This window comes from Xiphophorus couchianus, chromosome 5 (assembly GCF_001444195.1).
Source record: "Xiphophorus couchianus chromosome 5, X_couchianus-1.0, whole genome shotgun sequence".
In the NCBI taxonomy this organism is placed as follows: Eukaryota; Metazoa; Chordata; class Actinopteri; order Cyprinodontiformes; family Poeciliidae; genus Xiphophorus; species Xiphophorus couchianus.
In genome coordinates, this window is record NC_040232.1 from 7,736,318 (window position 1) to 7,756,339 (window position 20,022).

A 20,022-nucleotide genomic window follows, 5' to 3' on the forward strand; every position below is an offset into this window, starting at 1 on the left:
ACCCAACTGTGTTCAAAGATGCAAAAATATTTTTTTCTTTTTATGAAATGTAAACTGTCATGCTCATTATGCATTAATGTAAATTTTAACTGTGCTCTAACAGATTTTCCAGATGAAAGTGAAGCTGTTTGGAACGACCACCTGACTTCACGTTAACAAACGCAGCTCCTCCTGCGCTTCACCGCCCAGATCCTCCATCGAACTCATGACGTTTTGAGCCGAAGCGGCCGCTCTGTGGCCACGCGCACCGCATCCGTTTCCCTCTCCGTCCTCCTCACACCTCAAGCTGACGCAAAACCCGAGGCACCTGACCCCCCTCCCCCAGCCCCACTCCCACCCCCACCCGGTCCCCAGCGACTCTCCGTCCCCGGCCATGGTGTCCGGCACGGAAACCGTGCACTACATCCACCTGCACAACTCCAGCCAGTCGGTGCTGGAGGCCCTGCGGACGCAGCGGCGGGAGGGGCTCTTCTGCGACGTGACCGTCCGGATACACGATGCCTCCTTGCGAGCCCACGCCTGCGTCCTGGCGGCCGGCAGCCCGTTTTTCCAGGACAAGCTCCTGCTGGGTCACTCTGAGATTTCCGTGCCGCCGTTGGTACCTGCGGAAACCGTGAAGCAGCTCGTGGATTTTATGTACAGTGGCTCCCTGGTGGTGCTGCAGTCTCAGGCCCTCTGCATCCTGACAGCTGCCAGCATCCTGCAGATCAAGACGGTCATTGATGAGTGCACCCAGATCATCTCTCAGAGGAAGGCGGCGGCGGAGGCGGCGAGTGCAGCTGCAGCGGCAGCCGCAGCAGCAGCTGCAGGGACAGGAGCCGGAGGAGGGATGCTTGCTGGAGTTCTCCCAAAACAGGAAGAGCGTGGCCTGAGCAAAGGGAGGGAGAGCAGCAGCAGTGGGAGCTGCTCTGTTGGTAGCGCAGGCGGGGTTGGAGGTTATGCAAACTTCTCTAATTTCATGACAGAATGTGGGGCTAGCAACATGGCCGGAGGTTTGGGGGGCTCCAGCGTCAGTGACAGTGGGCCGGGCCCCATGGATCAAAGTAGCACTGTTAGCCTGATGGCGCTGGGGGAGATGGGGCCCAGTTCGATGTGCGGCGGTGGAGACGGGATGCCCCCTGGTGCCGGCCCGGTCCTCATGAAGCAGACCTCCAGCTGCACTCAGGACGTCCGGTACAAGCTGCGAGACCTGCTGGTGCAGACCGCCAACGGAGCCGGCACCAGTAGCACGGGAAGCCTGTCGGCGGGCTGCAGCTCCGGGGTGGGCAGCGTGGACAGTGTCGGCAGGGACAGCCTCCGTGGCAACGCCGCCGACCTCTCCGACGACCTGGTGGGGATGGACCGCTACAGCGAGGAGGAGGACCTGGACGGGAGGGAGCGGGGAAGAGACGGAGACAGAGACAGGGGGGCGAGCCACAGCCGCAAGCAGAGGCAGCCGCTAAGACTCCAGGTAGGGGGATAAGGGAAAGGGTTGCTATGGTTACAGCTTTCAGGCATGCAGAGCTGCAACGTTTTCCTTTGCTTTCTTTATATGCTTTTCCCTCTTCTCGCACTGCATTGGCGTATATCGCAGAGATGTTTCTCCACTTTGCACAATTGTATCTATTGTCTCAACTCCAGTAGCAGCAGCTTTGGTAATCTATGGACTTCTGCATATTAGCTGTAAGTGCCTGGCGCTCATTAGGAGCTGCTTGCAGCCTGGACAGTGCCACTGTCCTTACTGACTTTTTTTTTTCCTGCTGCCTTCTTTTAGCTCTGTCGTCAGTTGTTGCATGGATTGACGTGGACCTTCCTGTTTTCAGGTGCTGGGAGGAGAGGGAGTCGTGGTTAAAGATGAAGGCGTGCAGGACTCGGATGGGACCGTCTATTCCCTGGAGGACGGGAGGCGGGACCAAGAGCAGGAGGGCGCCCAGGACTCCATGGCCAGCTTCGGACAGGTATGCTGATTTTTAATGAGGAAATGCAGCAGTTGAAGGCTAAAATTTGAGATTTTTATTAATAATTCAGCATTTGCTACATGAAGGAGGCTATTGTGTCTGCATTTAAAATATGGAGCATGGATTTTTGCAGAAAATGTATACATAAAAAGGGCTTTTTTATTTATTTTTTTCCAAGAATCTTCTTATTAATGTGCATGGTGCCGAACACCGCAGCCTACACAAAGAACATCTGCCACTCTGTCAAAAGGTTCCAGCTTTGCCTTCGGTTTTCTGTGAAGCATTGCACCAAGTCTTAATTACAAATGAAGTAAAGTGCACAAACGGGCACTTCTTCACAGATTACTTTTTTTTATTTTTCAGCAGTTTTTATTTTCTCTTCACAAGACAGGACGTGTTGGAAAGCAAAGTTCATTCTGACTCATCTCTATGCTACTTGAAGATCATAGGTTAAGATATGTTTGGGCTCATTAAATTATTTTTTTATGCAAATGAGCCAGTACCATATCTTATCAAGTAAAGGAAGTTGTGGCTTACTAGTATATAGAAGGAAAAAAACAGGAAAGGATTTTTAGAGTTCACATTTTAGGCAGCTTTTTGCATCTCAAATTGAGGAATAGCGTTGTTAATAACTAGCAGTTAAAACAAAAAAAAAACTTTTTCACCTCATTTTATGACTCCCAGTCCTCGGGGGTCGATATCCTGACACTTTTAGACGTGTCTCTGCCTCAAGAAACCTGAATCAAGTGAAGCTGAAACAATTAATCAAATTAATTGTCTTCTAATTTAGTAATCGATTAATTGGATACTGGAGTATACAGACTCAAATAAAGGCAATTGCTGAAAAAACAACATATTCAGGGCAGTAAATAAACCAAAACTGTACCAAATATCTATAAAATGTATTTAAGATAAAAACACCCTTGATGGAGGGATTTATGTCCATTCTCAGAAAACAACAATCAAAAGCAGAACAACTGTGGGAAAAAAATGGATGTTGTTTAAATTCAAATTCAGATTCAAAAATACTTTATTGATCCCAAAGGAAAATTAAATGTTGTTGTAACTAATTAATTCAGATTTTTCAAAGTGTTATTGTAGATGGTGATGACTGTTGGCAGGAAAGCTCAGGTCTGTATTACAACAAATCGGAAGTAGCTTCTGACTGAAGACTAGATCTTAGATTAGATCTAACATCTAATCTGATATAGATTAGATTACAAACCTTTACAAGAGCTAAACACCATAAGACTGTAATAAAAGAAGTTGTCACTGTGTTCTGATTTTCTTCTTTTTTTTTTACCCCTCCAGGGGTCTTTTGTGGGCTCTAGTGTCCCTTATATGATAGTAGGCTGACAGGAAACGGGGGAAGACATGCGGCAAATGTCGTCGGGTCCGGGAGTCGAACCCGCGACAGCCGCGTCGAGGACTCAAGGCCTCCAAATACGGGTCGCGCTAACCGCTACGCCACCACGCCACGCCCTGATTTTCTTCATTTTATACACGTTTTTTTTGTTCTGTATTCTGTAACAAAGGGAAATAAAAATTATAAGTTTTAAAAAAAAGAATTATAACTTATAATTCTTTTTTTTAACTTATAATTTATAAGTTAGAATAATAAAAAAAAAACAACATTTATTTGTAACCCAAAATTACCCAAAATTTCTGAAGTGGAATAGTTTCAGCTTCACCTGGTTCAAGTTCACCAACAGAATGTTATGTTACTGTTTTTTTAAGCAACAAACACATTTGTTTTCTTATTTTAAAAAATTATCTAATTATTTATTTTTGTATTTTTAAATGTATTTCTTATATTGTATGAAAAAGCCTGAAGCAGTTAAATGAAAAATCTGTGGAATGTGGCACTTTTTTTATCCGATTAATTGTCAGGATAATCAATAGAATAATCGATTATTAAAATAATAGTTAATTGTAGCCATAGAATCAAATAATTAGGTCATTAGCAGGACTCAAGAGCATTTGTTTGCATATTGAGGAGCTAATTCAGTGATTTGATTCAGGTGAGTTGGACCAAAAACATGCAGACTGGAGTTCATTCCTAGAGCCAGACAAAAAATCAATAACAATATATATATCATGATAGACACGTGATCGATATCAGTAGATAATACATCTGATAGAATATTTAGAATATATTCACTGAAGAAAAGCTGGTGGAATCAACTAACTTGCTCGTTCTTTGGTTACCTAGCAACTCACTCACTCTTTGGTTACCTAGCAACTCACTCACTCTTACCTAGCAACAGCCTGTTGAGTAACTGGTGCGGTAGCAGTTCAAGGTTCCGCCACTGTGCCTCATAACTACTTAAAAATAAAAAACAATGTAGGGGAGTGAAAACTGGAAAAAGCAGGAAAGGTCATTAACTAGTCAGGAAAAAAAATCTGATGTTTTAGTTTAGTCTGTTTCAGTTGGGGTGAAAATCATCCAGTTTTGATCGGCATGTGTTTGTGTCGTTGAATGGAAAGCATTGAAGGTTTTTTTTTTCGTTGCCAACAGTGCAAACGTTGATGCTTAGACTGCAAAAACATCACGTCTTACCAAGGCTTTTTGGTCTTGGTTCTAGTGTAAATAAGATAAATAAGACAAAACTAAATTACAAGTTACATTAGAGCAAGAAATGGGTACTTGTTTTAAGTCAACAATTCCTTATTATTGATGAAAAAGTACTGATTCCACTTGCAGATTATGTCACTTATAACATGGGAAAAATGTTTTGCTATAATTATAATCTGGCAGTACATTTTCATCAAAATTAAGAAAATATTTACTTAGAATAAGTTCATAATTCTTGCTGAAAAGTTAATTTTGTCTTATTTAAATGTACTAAGACATTTCCTCTAGAAGCTAGACCAAAAATGCGTGGCTATATTTTTTGTTTTTTTGTGCAGTGAATCATTTGTTCCCTTGCATATGTGGTACATTTGCAGTTTTAGTCGTTTTATACCTGACTTTGTCCATGGATTGTTTATACCAGCCAGACGGACCTTCTGCCATCTTTACCTGGTTCAGTCTGTGAAAACGGCTGTAATCTTGCAACACATGGGAAGTGAAATATACAAAATATTAACATCTTAATAAAATCTTCTTTTTTTTTTGCTTTCTTTTTTGTAATCAGTTGATGCCAAAGGCGATAGATATGAATAACTGCGCAGATTGTAAATGGGATGATAATTAGTTTAACCTGCATAATTAGAAATGATAATTAGAAAGAGAAAAAGCAGGGTTCATCAACACAATTTGCATCCATATTGTGTGGGAGCCGAGTCTTGACGGGCTGATTTTCTCCTTCATTCGTGTCGTTTTTCACAGAAGAGAGGTAACAGTTAACAATAAACCTGTTTGGGTATTTTATTTCTAATTATTGTGTAATATGTAGAGGTGGGTAGAGAACCCAATAATTGTACTCAAGTCAGAGTATCACTACTTCAACATATTTTCACTCAAGTGAAAGTAAAAAGTAGCCATCCAAGAATTTACTCAAATATGAGTAAAAAAGTATTTAGTAAAAGTTTACTCAAGTACTGAGTAACTGATCAAATTATCAATCATTTAATATTTAAAAATTGCATAATTAGACGGACCAAAATATTGAGTTTAATGGAAATGTTGTTATTTTAAGTCCAGAAATGACAATAATAAATTTATCAGAAAATATCATGAAGCATCATTTCTTTTCCTAATCACAATTCAAAATGTAACTATTGGTAAATAAAAATAAAAATGTCACTTTGTGTACAGTTAGAATATTTATTACAATTAGATTAGAATATGACAAGAAGCATCACTAAAGTTGAATTATCTTCATCATCACATTTTTTTACGACCCTAAATATCAAATCTGTAAATATGTTCTCTACTTGGTGTTCTGATAATTTTTTTATTGTTTAATTTTTTATTATCTAAGCAAACTTAGTTTACCGTAGAGAATATCTTCTTATTTCGTTTTTGATGGAGACCTAACTTAACATTTTAGGTTGTTCTTTTTTAAAGTTCATTATCTTCAATTTCTCTTGATGAGTTATGGTAAACTGAGTAATTTTGTGCAACCGTAATAATCTTCCCCTTGAAACTGTTGAACTCTTGAGGCAGCGCAACGTAGAAACAAATGAAGCATCAAGGCAAAAAATATATATTTTTTTAACCCCTCCAGGGGGTCTTTTGGGGGCTCTAGTGTCCCTTATGTGATAGTAGGCTGACAGGAAACGTGGAAGGAGAGGAGGAAAGACATGCGGCAAATGTCGTCGGGTCCGGGAGTCGAATCCGCGACGGCCGTGTCGAGGACTGAAGGCCTCCAAATACGGGTCGCGCTAACCACTACGCCACCACGACACGCCCCAAATTTTTTATTTTTAAAGTTTTATATATTGAATCATTCAATTAATCATCAGAATTCGAGTTAATTTGCATTTGGCCCCTTTTACTTTGATGCCCTTAAAAAAAAATCCGTAAATACAGCAGATCTGTTTTAATCCAGGAGCTGAAGCTAAACTATGAAAACAATTAAATGTTTGATTTTTATTTATTCATCTGTTTGTTTTTTAGATAATTTATGTGGCCTTTTTGTGTGGATTTTAGGATTTCTATGACGACCACGGGGTTTTCTCAGAGAGTTTCTGGCCTCAGAGTGAACCTCCTCAAGCCATGACATTTAACCCCAGAGGAAGGGTCAGCAAGCCGCTGACTCCGCCTCCATCCTCGCAGTCCATCAACAACCAGGTCAGTGCCTCGGGTCACATACTGTCAATACTGAAAAGACAAATATGACTGAAGAATATCTTACTAAAGTTTGAAAATTGTAAAAATCTGGTTGAAGATATAACACTTTGGATGCGAGTAGCTTGTCAACAAATAAACAATCTAACCTTGGGTATCAATAAAGCATACTCTGATCCTGATTTATCTGTAAAAAAAAAAAAGTTTCCCTATAACGTTAAAAAGTGTTAATCTGCATTAAATTCTAGAGTTGAGCTCAGGGTGGCCGCTCAGAGTCCTTCAGACGGCTGTAAATAGTCCCAGTGCCGCACTTTGGGCACCCCTGCTGTACTATAGACGTTTGTCTCTAGAGACCAAAGCTAATAGTTTGTGGTGAGCTATTCCTCATGTGTTAGATAATAAATCAAATATATACTGAGATAGACATATGATCAATATCAATAGAAAATACAACTGATAGACTAGTCAATATTCAATATATCTATATTCACTGAAATCTGATCCAGAACCACAAGGCATTCTGGGAGATGTAGGCAAAGGAAAGGCTTTAGGCACTCAATCTCTCATGGCCAGCTGAGCTTTGTTGGTGGAATCAACTAACTCACTCACTCTTTGGTTACCTAGCAACAACAGAACAGTGGAGTAACTGGCACAGCAGCAGTTTAAGGTTTCGCCATCGTGCCTCAGAATTGCTTAAAAATGTGTAAAAACAATGGGCAAGGAGTGAAAACAGTGGATAGAAGAGGAGAAGTCACGTCATTATTAGTATTTCATATATTTAAAACAATAAAATAATAATTAACAATATGAAATGCTTATATCGTGACAGGTTTTTCAGCCATAAACCCTGTCTTACGATGATCTGTCCATATTCTGTTGCTCCTCCATAGCTTCTTTTCCAGTACCCAGTGAGCCACTCACAGCCTCCTCCATTCTACGTGGGAGGACCCATGGGAGGGATGGACAACATGGCGGGAAGTGAGCCATCCCAACAGGCTCCGCCCCCTGCGCCGATGACCCCTGTCCCCACTTCTTCAGCGTCCTCCTGTTCGGCAGGGCCCTCTCCTTCCTCCCAGGGATCTGAGACCTCGTTCGACTGCACGCACTGTGGCAAATCTTTGCGATCCAGGAAGAACTACAGCAAGCACATGTTTATCCACTCGGGTGAGTGGATAAACACAATTTGCATTTGTGCAATTTATTGTTTTTCTCTTTTCTCTCTCTATTTCTATCAAAACTGGATGACAAAAGTTTTCAGTCTGGTCTCAACTAGCCTCTTTTTTGAAGGACAGTTTTGTTCACAGACTTCATAATTCAGTTTACGTAATTGTCGTTTCTGTCGTTTTATTTATTTATTTAGGATATTTAAAATGTCTTCCACTTCCAGTGTTAAATGTTCGTTAGACGTTTATTGATCTTTCAGAATCTGTCATAATACTTTATTTGAAGAGGTGTGCATAAGACTGCCATAATCGTAACATAACACCTGTTATTTACATGAAGGAGTCGTCATCAATGTTTATGACTGTTGTCATGATATATCATTTGGTAAATGATTACAATTTTAATGTAACTTTGCATTAAAAGTCTACAGAATAATACAAAGTTGACACTTTTAATGGACTTTTAATGCAGCTTTTAGAGAAACTTTGCAATAAAAGTCTTAATTATTTACGAAATTACACGTCATGACAGCAGTCATAAACATTCATGAAGTTTTCTTCATGTTCATGGCAGGTGTTACGTCAGTCTTATGAACATCCATTCAAATAAATATGCTCTTGCATTATTGTGCCATTAAATCAAAATCAAATTTTATTTGTATAGCACATTTCATCAACAAGGCATTTCAAAGCGTTTTATCATAAAAACACAAAAATCAACAATTGAAACATTAAATGTTTCGTCATTTACACATCAAAAATGTTGATGAGTGTTTCATTTATTATGGTACAAAAGAAACTGAACAGCTGGGTTTTTAGTCTAGATTTACAAGAACTCTGTTCTTCGGCTGTTTTACAATTTTCCGAAAGTTTGTTCCACTTTTGTTATATCACATGAAAATGGTCTTAAAAGAACAATATTATCATTTATTGCGATAATTTATCGTCCAGCAAAATTTGTTATTGTGACAGACGTAGTAACTAATTACTACCCAACTCTGATAATTTACACATACATTCCTTTTGAACTGAGTAAACATTTACTTTTTTGTCTTTTAGGTCAAAAACCTCATCAGTGCTCCATCTGCTGGCGCTCCTTCTCCCTGCGGGACTACCTCCTCAAACACATGGTGGTGCATACTGGCGTCCGGGCCTTCCAGTGCACCATGTGCGGCAAACGCTTCACACAGAAAAGCTCCCTCAATGTGCACATGCGCACCCACCGTGCCGAGCGCACCTTCCAGTGCAATGTTTGCCACCGGGCATTCACCCACCGCACCTTGCTGGACCGCCACGCCTTGCAGCACGCCCACCACGCCCCGCAGACCCTCGGCCCGGGTCAGGGGCGTGGAGCCGACATGACCTCACCTACCAAGCACAGTCCTCCAGGTATGGGAGGAACCTCAGGTATGGCTGGTGCAGCTGCTATGGTTGGCAGCATGCCGAGCATGTCCAGCCATGGAGCTTCCTCCACCTAAATATGGGAGGAAATGGGAGAAAGGGAAATTCAGGGGAGAGGAGAAGGCGATTAGTTAGCTCATTCCTCAAACCAACGCTTAACACTTTTAATTGTTTTTTTTTCTTTTTCATTATTTGGTGGTAACAGCGCTTAAAGCAGGGGTGTCCAAACGTATTGCCACATAGGTCAAAAATATAGATTCAAAAGGCCAAAAACACCAAATCTAAAACCAATCAAAAAACGTAGCCCTATACTATAGTAGATCCAAAACTTGGCAATATCAGGGCATTTGTAGACAGAAAAAAAATTATTACATTTTCACCAAAAACTCAGAAATGTTGCCATTAATCTGAGACATTTTCTAGAAAACTTTAAAATTTTCAAAAGAAAAGTTTTCACATTTGAATTTAAGAAATTTTGTAGAAAGCTCCTGATATTAATCTAAAAATTTTGGGGTTTTTTTTGCAAATTTTCTTGTTTTTTCCAGAAAATTTCTGAGATTACCCTCAAATGTTTTAAGTTTTTTTTTTTTCTACAAAGGCCCTAATACTCCTTAGTAGATTTTACATGTTTACTATATTTAAAGAAAGAAATCCAATTTTCAGATTCTTTTGGGCTCGATTGAACACATTTTCAGTAATAAGAACAGAATCTGGGTTACTTTGCTTCAAACTGTTTGCTGTTTAAACCAAGTTTAAGAAGGAATAAAACCTGATTTGTTTGCAGCAAAGTTGGCTTTTCAGTAAAAGTCTGTTGGTTTTACCTTTTGTTAAAACTGAGTTTTAAAAACACAAATACTTTGTGTTGTACTTTACATTTTCCTGTGTAGGAAAATGTTGTTGGTAACAATTTTTCACCTTGGTTACAAATTAAAAGTCTCCGTCTGCATCTACGGGTCAAATTTCAATCATATTTGAACTGCAGTTGGGGGCCGCACAAGATCAGTCCAAGGGCCACAAATGGCCCCCGGGCCTCACGTTGGACACCCCTGGCTTTCAGGCTTACATGTCTTATTGCATTAGCTTAACTCCACCTTCAGTTAGGGTTTGAGGGTTTGGGAGAAAAAGATGTTCAGTTCCCAGAAAGCTATAATAATAGTTGTAGCCTGATTATTATTATTATTATTTTTTATTTTTTCCTGTGTTGTGATGTATTGCTAAGAGCAAAGTGGTAAATCCAACACACGTATGGACAGCGCTTCAAAAAGTATCGAATTAAAAACATTTTTGTAGAATAGTGCAGAAACCCTGTTTCATAAAGTGCAGAGAGATTATGAGTTCCATTCACCTTCGTTAAGTTTCATTCAGGATCAGTTCTCTTTTTTAAAGCCATTTCTTGTCGGTGACCAGTTGGATGTTTCAAGTGAAATATAAAGTGTTAGGGTTGTTATTTTGTTATTATTGGTGGCGGAGTTGACTGAATAACTGTTTTTAAAAGCTCACCATTGCAAAAACCTCTCAAAGAATGTTATTTTCTAATATAAGAAGTCTTTCTAATGATATTCTAGAAAAGGTAATGAAACTCCAAACACAAATTAGTTTTTCTGTTTGGATAACACTGTTTTAGAAGCTAATATATGCAACAAGCGGCTAGATGTCTGTTGGTAAAATAAACAGCAGGCTAGCGACCAGGGAAGCTAACACAGATGATAAACAACACAATGTAAGCTTGTTGCACCTTCCTTACATTAGCTATAACAATAAAACAGCCATATATTACATGTAGGGGCAGCATTAATAGTAATATAATTAATTTTTAAATGAAAGCAATTAATTTCATTTTAAACATGTTTAAACTTTAAACTTCCTGCTTCAATTTCATACCCATAAACAAATGATTTCATATCCCTTTAATTAATAGTTTCAGATAATTTTATTTCTCTTGTGTTTGATGAATTTATGATTATGGGTAATATTTATTGAAGCAGAAAATTTGATTCATCACCTCGGCATCACTAACATCTCAGATAAATTGTTCAAACTTAATCATATGTGCGCTAATGAAGTGTTAACTTGTGAGTTGACACTGAATTTGAAGATCTGTTCACATGATTAAAGAGCTTTATCTTTAAAATGTGGCAGCAGATTTATATGAACTTGAAAGCGTCACTAGCTGCGTCTAAATTGACAAAACTGCACAATTTGATATTTTGAAAATAAATCTGCTTAATGGAAACACGGCAACTTCGAAAAAAAAACATTTCAATAAAAGATTTTGGCACTTTGATAAAGTGGGGTTTTTTTCAGTCAGATCAAAATTGATTTATTTCACTTTTTCTGCATCACGCATGATCACATGATCAACAATGTCACATGATCAACAATGTGATCATATTCCACCAGGATATTACTACTGGTGGAAACTACGAAGCAGATGAAGACAGGAAGTCACGGGAGGATTATGGCGCGTTGGTTTTTTAGGGATTTCAACCTTTTCACATTTGATTTTAATTGTGTTTCTTATTAAATAGAAACAGCTACTGCGAAGTTGGGTGTTTTTGACTTAAATGGACTATCGACAAAGTTTGGCACACATTTGGAATGGGAACGGAATTAAAATAATTCTGAAAAAAATTTGTTTGCGTGATAAATCATTACAAAAACATGTTAGTAGGTCTGTCACAATAAATTTTGCTGGATGATAAATTGTCCAGAAGTTATTGTGATAAACGATAATATTGTTTTGAGCCCATTTTCAAGTAATATAGTGGTAATGAAATAATAATGCAAGACGATATTCTCAAAGATCAATAAACTTAAAATTCCAATGAAAATTTAAATTTAGTGAACTGGAAGACATTTTAAATATCCAAAATAAATAAACAAAACAACAGAAACAGCAAATAATATTAATTGTGAACAATCTGTGAACAAAATATTCCTTCAAAAAGGCTAGTTGAGACCAAAGCACCAGACTGAAGAATTTTGTCCTCCAGTTTTTGGTAGAAAGAGAGAAAAGAAAAAAAACGATTAATCAGCCAAATGGAAATTATTGAGCTCATTTTAATTTAGCACGCGATTAATAAATGCTACGTCATCATCCAACCACTTCCTGTCGTCTTCTTTGTTGTTTCCACCAGTAGTAACATCCGGTTGTTCATCATGTGACCTGTGTAATGCTAAAAAAAGTGTTTTCATTGCAGTTTCGTGGAAAAACACTAATTTTAGTGCAGCTGAAAAACCACTTCATCCTAGCGAAAAACATGTTTGTTTGTTTTTTTAAATTATCATGTTTCCATTAAGCAACTTTACTTTCATAATTCCAATTTTTGCACTTTTAAGGTAAATGGAAACGCGGTTAGTAAGGAAAGTTGGTGTTTACAAGCCAACGCAGAACGTTGTTACTTCCCTGTACTCATTTATTTTACTTTTCCTGGGGCCCCCTTCTGGCCTGGAGGCCCTATGTAGTGGCTTAGTTCACTTGTGCCTTGGGCCAGCTCAGCATTGGCATCAAATAAGCACATTCCCTTACGGGGAAAAAAAAACAGAACAGACAATAGAAAATTTAAATGATCATTTACTGGTTGTATTTATTAATCAATTCATTCTTTTATGGAGGAAAGCTGTGTTTGTACCGAAAACATTCAGGTAGGAAGCGACCAAAACTGTAAAGCGAAACGGCAAAGTGGTGAAATGACCGCCAACCCCACCTGTAACACTATTACTCCACGCATAAAACATGTATATAAATATGTAAATAATAAAAAGTGACTCCTGAAGGAACTGAGTAGAAGGTGAATGGAACCTGGGATTATTCAGGAACAAACCAGGGCGACACATGGTGCTTTTTTAGGGATGTGTTGATGCAGATGAAGCAGTGAGACTACAGGAAATCATTGAAGTGGTGGGTGGGATTATAGGGGTGGGGGGAGGGGGGGTTAGACGCAGCACAGCAGAGTGAATGAAATTCACCTTGATCTGTTTGAATGCTTTGTAAGATTTTCCACAGGCGCCAGCAGTCAGCCCCGGCATCATATACCTCAAATTAAGACGGAGCATCTGAAAAGCTCAGAGGAACACTAGTTTCTCTTTTATGTTGTTTAGGGAAACAATTCAGCATGTTTTACACACACACACACACACCGACAATTACCTCAGTGGTCCAAAGACAGGCATTATGCTTCGCATCTTTAAGCTACATCAAACGAAGAAATGGTGAAAACTAAAGCTAAAATAGAGCCATTTGCCTTTCCTTTCTTCTCCTTATTCTTTCTGAACGCTTCGAACTTTCTTCTATGTAAAGATTCTTGCTTATTATAAAACCCAGTTTGCTTGTTGCTCATGTGATTCTTTGGTGTAGAGCAATTTTAAAAAAAAAAAAGAAAGATAACTTTTAGAGGATTCTCAACATGGAGAAATAATTGAAAAATCTGCGGTTCTTATCAGGTTTTTTTGGTTTTTTTGTCGAGTGTTTGGCTGTGTTTGTCTTCGGAGACTCTGGCTAACAATTCATGGGAAATGATTGTTGTTTTAAAAAAATAATAAAAGCTTTTCCAACAGCACTATATATGTAAAAAAAAACAAAAACTTTTTAATGTTTTAGTAAATTTAAATTTTAAATAAAAATGTACAATCACCCATACATGTTTTGACAAAACATGTCATAATGCTAGTACCACATTAATATTTATTACAATTTGATCTCTATGCACAATTAAGTTTGCACATCGCCTAGCTCTAGATATCGGTGTCCCCTTGAAGTATTTGGCCTAAGGTTGTTATTTTTTATTGTTATTATTAGTTTTGAACACATTGAAGGTGATCTTTAAAAGACCCTTGGTTTCCCAGTTTTTCGCTCACTTTCCCTTGATGTTTCTTAATAAAAACATTTTATGATGCGCAGGTTAAGCTTTGTACACAACAAAAACATAAAATCTTACCAAGAATTTTTGCTCTACTTTTGATGCAAAAATCTTATTACGCTTGAAATAAGACAAAACTAACTCACAAGTATCTTTTCAGAAGGAAATAGGAGCTTTAAGTTAAATGATTTTTTAATATGCAGTAGAACTACCGTATATTTCGCACTATATGGCGCACTGGAATAAATGGTCTATTTCCGATCTTTTTTCATAATAAAGCGCACTGGTCTATACGGCGCATTAAGCAAAAACAAAACAGTGCGATAGCTGTCCTGGTGTGCTCCCGTATTAGAGTAATTATGTCGCGATGACGCACTTACGTAGTCAACCCCGGTTCTTACGGTAGTCGATTGACTTCCTCCCCCCGGCTCTTACCTCTCACTGTAGTTTTCATCACACCTCCCGCACCACCAGATCAATACACGCACCGCCATACCACCCGCTTCAGCGGACGGATACAGATTTCCCATATTCTCAACTCCAAACCTTGACAGTTAGTCAGTGAAAGCACCGTACATATTACTCCGCGACGCTCCTGACTACGGAAGCCGTAATGTAATGCAACCAAAACATTTCGACATAGCGCCGTGAGCGCCGTGTACCACACAAAATCGCTTCGAGGTCACAGAAAACAACCAAAATTCATCCATACTAATTCACTAGATGGCGCTGTTTTACTCCAGATAAAGGAGCACTGTCCTTTTCTGATCTAATTATAGGCTTTGAAGTGCGCCTGGTAGTCTGGAGATTACGGTAGTACTTTTTCTTCAATCTTAATGCGTTATTGACTTAAAATAAGCTGCTATATCTCACTGAAAAGCTTGTTGTAAGTAAATAGCAAATTAATATTAATAAAAGACGAGGAAAATGCCTTGTTATAAGTGAAATAATCTGCCAGTGGAACTAGTACTGATTTTTAAAATCAATATTAATGAGTTATTTACTTTAAAACAAGCTCACCTATTTTGCTGAAAACGTATTTGCAAGTTAGTACACTTGAAATAAGACAAAATTAACTTACAAATAACTTTTGAGTAAGATACATTAGCCTGTTTTAAGTAAATAATTACTTGATATTGATAAAAGATGGGAAAAATGTTATAAGTGAAATAATCTGCCAGTGGAAAAATACAAATCAAAATTACTAGATTTTTTTTTGTTTAAAACAAGCTCCTCTATCTTGCTGAAAAGTTCTTTGTGAGTTAGTTTTGTCTGATTTCAAGTGTAATAAGATATTTGCACTAAATAAATAGACCAAAAATACCTGGTAAGATTTTGTGTTTTTACAGTGTAGGAACTATTCTTACTGACATTTATGTAGATATTCTCAACAAGTGACAAACTTTGTGCTTGAGAACTTTCCAAGCAATTATATAATATGTTTAAAAATAAAATATTCCCTTTAATTAAGATTTTTATGTAAAAGTGAATCCATGTAAGACAAATCTGTAATTTTCTTTTTCCTTTTTTTCTGCTTGGATTTCACTCTAAACATTGATATTTAATGTCCCACTCAGACATGGAAGAATGCTGCTTACTTTACTCAGAGCAGAACTGGCGGTATGAATTCAGCGGCTTCTCAACCAAAACTGCAGATTCAGTGCTTTGTTTCTCCAGTCTTGTGTATTTGAAAGGAAAAAAAATCAAATAAATAAAAAGGAAAACCGTTCGGAGAAGCTAGACTGAAATTCTTTCAATTTGCCGTTCTGTATAAGCTATATATATATATAAAAATATAAATATTTACATTTTAAGCACATTTAAGCCAAACCTTTGGTGCTTTTTTTTAGAAACATTTACCTCATTTGCCAGTTGCCAACGCCACACTGTGGTCAGGGTTCAGTAAATAAGCAGTGTTAAGCTGTTTCACAGGTTTGATCTATCCTCAGCAGTGGATGTGCTTTTGTTGCATTGTGTCTGTGGGGGGGAAACCCTTGTACAGTAGTGTAATATGTGTGCTTTGAAGCCATGTCAGCGCATTGTAACGTAGTGTATTATTATTACGCCTTTTATTTCTGTATTTTTGCGTTGTTGAGAGGAACGACAACTGTTTTTCTACATGAATATTTCTTTAACAGAGGTGAAATATGTCAGAAAAAGTCATTTTATAAACAAAAGAAAAAGAAAAAAAGGGTCATCTTACAGCTACATCTTTATGTATAAAAAGACTAATGGCATGATTTTAACTTTTTCCTAGAACTTAGATGTTGTTCTTGATGAATTCATTGACTTTGAAAAATTGAGTGATTTCAAAGATTTTTCTCCAAATAAAGAGTTCACTCTGGTTGTTTGTTTGTTCTTTTATTAACATTTTAATTATTTTTCATCAGTGAAACTGAAGGTTTGAATATCAGGATCTAATTTATTTTGAGTTAAAAGTCTGTAAGAAACTGAATAAAAAACAATTTTATTCAAAAATACTTTTAAAATACAGAAGGAAAATATCTCACCAGTTATAAGTGAAATAATGTGACGGTGAAATCAGTAGTTCTTCAACAATATTAAGCAATTATTGACTTAAAACAAGTTCAAATATTTCTTGCTGAAAAATTGCTTGTAAGGTTGTTTTGTCTTATTTCAAGTGTGCTAAGAGGTTTAACTAGACCACAAATACTTAGTAAGACTTTTGTGTTTTTGCAGTGAAGCTGTTATTTGGCTTTTTCTTTAATTGTTCTCAGAATGAACCCAATTTCACTGTAAAAACACAAAATCTTTCAAAGTATTTTTGGTCTAGGTTTCAGTGCAAATATCTTAGTTTTGTCTTATTTCATGTGTAATAACTTACAAGTAGCTTTTCAGGAAAACACAGGAGCTTGTTTTAAGTAAATAATTCCTTAAAGTTAATGATAAAGTTCTAGTTCTACTGGAAGATTATTTAACTTATAACACAGGAAAAATGTCTTGTTATAAGTGAAATAATCTGCCAGTGGAACTAGAACTTTTTCATCAACAATAATGAATTATTGACCTAAAAAAGCTCATATATTTGCTAAAAAGTTATAGTTTTTCCTTATTTCAAGCGTACTAACATATTTGCACCAAAAACTAGAACAAATACTTGTAAGATTGTGTTTTTACAACATATAACAGCTTTTTTATGCTTTCGTTCATTGATCACAGAATGAACCCAAGTCTCTTCAATAAATACATATCAGATACCAAGAGAGACGTTTTCTCTTCTTAATAGCAGGATTGTATTACTAGAACATTAAATATTCATTTTTCTTCCTGCAAAAACACAAAATCTTGCCAAGGTTTTTTGGTTTAGTTTCTAGTCCAAATATATTAGTTTGCTTGAAAGAAGACAAAACTAACTTACAAGTAACGTTTCACCACAATATAGAAGATTATGTGAAGTAAACAATTCCTTAATATTGATGAAAACTTACCAGATTTATTGGCAGACTCTCTTATAACTATAACAAGACATTTCCCCCATGGTATGTTAATTAATCTGAAAGTGGAACTAGTGTTTTCTCATCAATATTAAGAAATTATTGACTTAAAACAAGATCTTATATACTGCTAAAAAGTTACATCCCAGCCAGGACACCTAGGTGGGCCCCATATGGGATACATGAGAAGGTTTTGTTCCGGTGGCCCTACATGAATTTACCCAGATAGATTTTATATCTGAGCAAATTTAAAATCTAGATTTTCTTTCTGGGTAAATTGTCATGGCAAATATCTTAGTACACTTTAAATAACACAAAACCAACTTACAACATTTCAGCAGTTTTGTCTTATTTCAAGTGTACTGAGATATTTGTAGCAGAAATTAAACCAAATCTACATGGTAGGGTTTTGTGTTTTTGCAGTGTATAAGCAGCTGTAGCGCTGATTCATCTGACGGTCCGTGTTTCCATGACGGTCCGTCCCAGGTGCCGTCCTGAGGCTCGGTGCTGTCTGTGGCAGCACTACGGCCAGAAAGCATCTGTTGCTCAACAACATCTGTTCCTGCTGCTCTCTTTCTCCCAGCATGCCGAGGGACACGCAGACTCTCCCTAGGGTGGTCTTTTGTGTGCTTCATTGTCAATTCCATCATTGTCTGCTGAAGTCTGTTCCACTAATGGCGTGGCGCTGTAAGCCGAACCAGAGGCCCCTGATGCCGGGCCGATGATTTACAGTCATTCCCTTCCAGGGCCGCTGCTGCGTTCACTGAGCACTGGGCACCGACGGGCTGGAGGATCGGGGGCCCAAAAAATAAAACTCATGAAAGATTATAAAAACTAATTAAAGTAACAATATATTTAATTTAATTTTAAAAATGTGTAAAGCATGTGAATAGATATATACTGAGCCCTCTAGTGGACTTTTTTTTTGTTCCTTCACAATACTTTTGCGTTCGTTTTTGTCTTTTTAAGGTGAACTAAGATATTTGCACTTAAAACTAGACCAAAAAATACTTGGTAAGATTTTGTGGTTTTGCAGTGAACTTTGTAGGGAACTAAAACACTGCTAAAAACCACAAAATCTACGGTAGTATTTTTTGTCCAGCTTCTTGTGCAAATATCTTGATGCACTTTACATAAAACAAAATTAACTCGTGAGGAACTTCTCAGCAAGATATACGAGTTTGTTTTCAGACGATAATTACTTAATGTTGATGAAAATCTACCAGTTCCAACTACTGCCAGATTATTTCACTAAAAACATGGGGAAAATATCTTATCAATAAAATAATCTGCCAATGAAACCAGTATTTTTTCATCAATATTAAGGAATTATTGAATAAAAATGAGCTCATGTAGCTGAAAAGTTCATTTTTGACTCTTTTCAAGTACAGTAGAAACTAAACAAAAATACTTGCAGTGAGTAAAATTAAAATGGAAATGTTTAGCTTTTTTGTTAAGTTGTTTGGGACCTTCTGATCTCTCCGTTGAGCTTTCCAGGTGAATAAATTAAAGCATCCAGTTCAAGATATAGTTTGGAAAAAACAGGGAGTGTGTAAAACTACTCTCCATTGATCTGAATCTCAAAGGCATGATTTACCTGGTGTTGGTGGAAGCCGCACCAAGAGTGGTAAATCTGGTGTGAGGACATTGTTTTTCATGAATAGACCCCCTCGTTCGTCTCCACGGCGACACTTTCCAGAAAAAAGCCCGCCATGGCGCCATGGGGCGGCAGCAGATGTTCACACATGGATGTTCACACCAGAGTTGGACGCAGTGAGATGTCATGTTTAGCAATATTTATTGGAAAAATAGTCTTGGCTAATTCCTTCATTCACAACCAGTAAACTGTTACATTATTCATTTTAAATAACATTTTCTTAAAACAAAAGGAGCAACAAAAAAAAAAAAAAAACAAAAACATGAAGTGCCTTTGCAAATATTCTTTAAAAAAAAACTTAAATAATTATAACAAACATCACAAATATACATTAGAAAATAAAAATAATGCAAAGTTTTTAAATTAACATAAATTAAATCATAATTTTAAATCATAACACTTTCTTAGGTTTATTTTACAAAAAGGACAATCTGTGTCAAAAGGAAATTTCTTCTTTTCTTATTTATAAAAAAAAAAACTTTAGTTGTTTTTTGAAAGAATACTATATCATAAATGGTTTGGAGGGCTTAGGGGGAGAAAACGCACTTCAGTTAATACAGACATCAAGTATACATACAGTCTTCACTATGGCAGCGATGGGAGCACAGCCCATAAAGCGCCTTGTGAAGAGCAGGCCAGTATGGCCAAACATCCACCGTTTGATGCAGTTCCTGCGATCAGTAGCAGCCTGTGGGGTGCAGAAAGGGCCCGGCTGCAAATGTTGCATAAAATAAAACTTGTAGCATGCTCTACTGCAGGGGTGTCCAAAGCGCGGCCCCGGGGGCCGTTTGTGGCCGTTCGACTGATTTTGTGCG

At 37.5% G+C, this 20,022-nt stretch overlaps 1 protein-coding gene across 1 annotated transcript; it reads left to right on the plus strand.

Annotated features, from left to right (window-relative positions):
* Positions 1 to 274: 274 nt before the first annotated feature.
* On the plus strand, positions 275 to 9,666 carry zbtb45 (zinc finger and BTB domain containing 45). Its single transcript, XM_028018886.1, has 5 exons — positions 275 to 1,450; positions 1,803 to 1,937; positions 6,535 to 6,675; positions 7,563 to 7,836; positions 8,895 to 9,666. Exons 1-5 carry the CDS (start codon positions 374 to 376, stop codon positions 9,311 to 9,313), a joined length of 2,046 nt encoding a protein of 681 aa, XP_027874687.1. The 5' UTR covers positions 275 to 373; the 3' UTR covers positions 9,314 to 9,666.
* Positions 9,667 to 20,022: the final 10,356 nt, after the last annotated feature.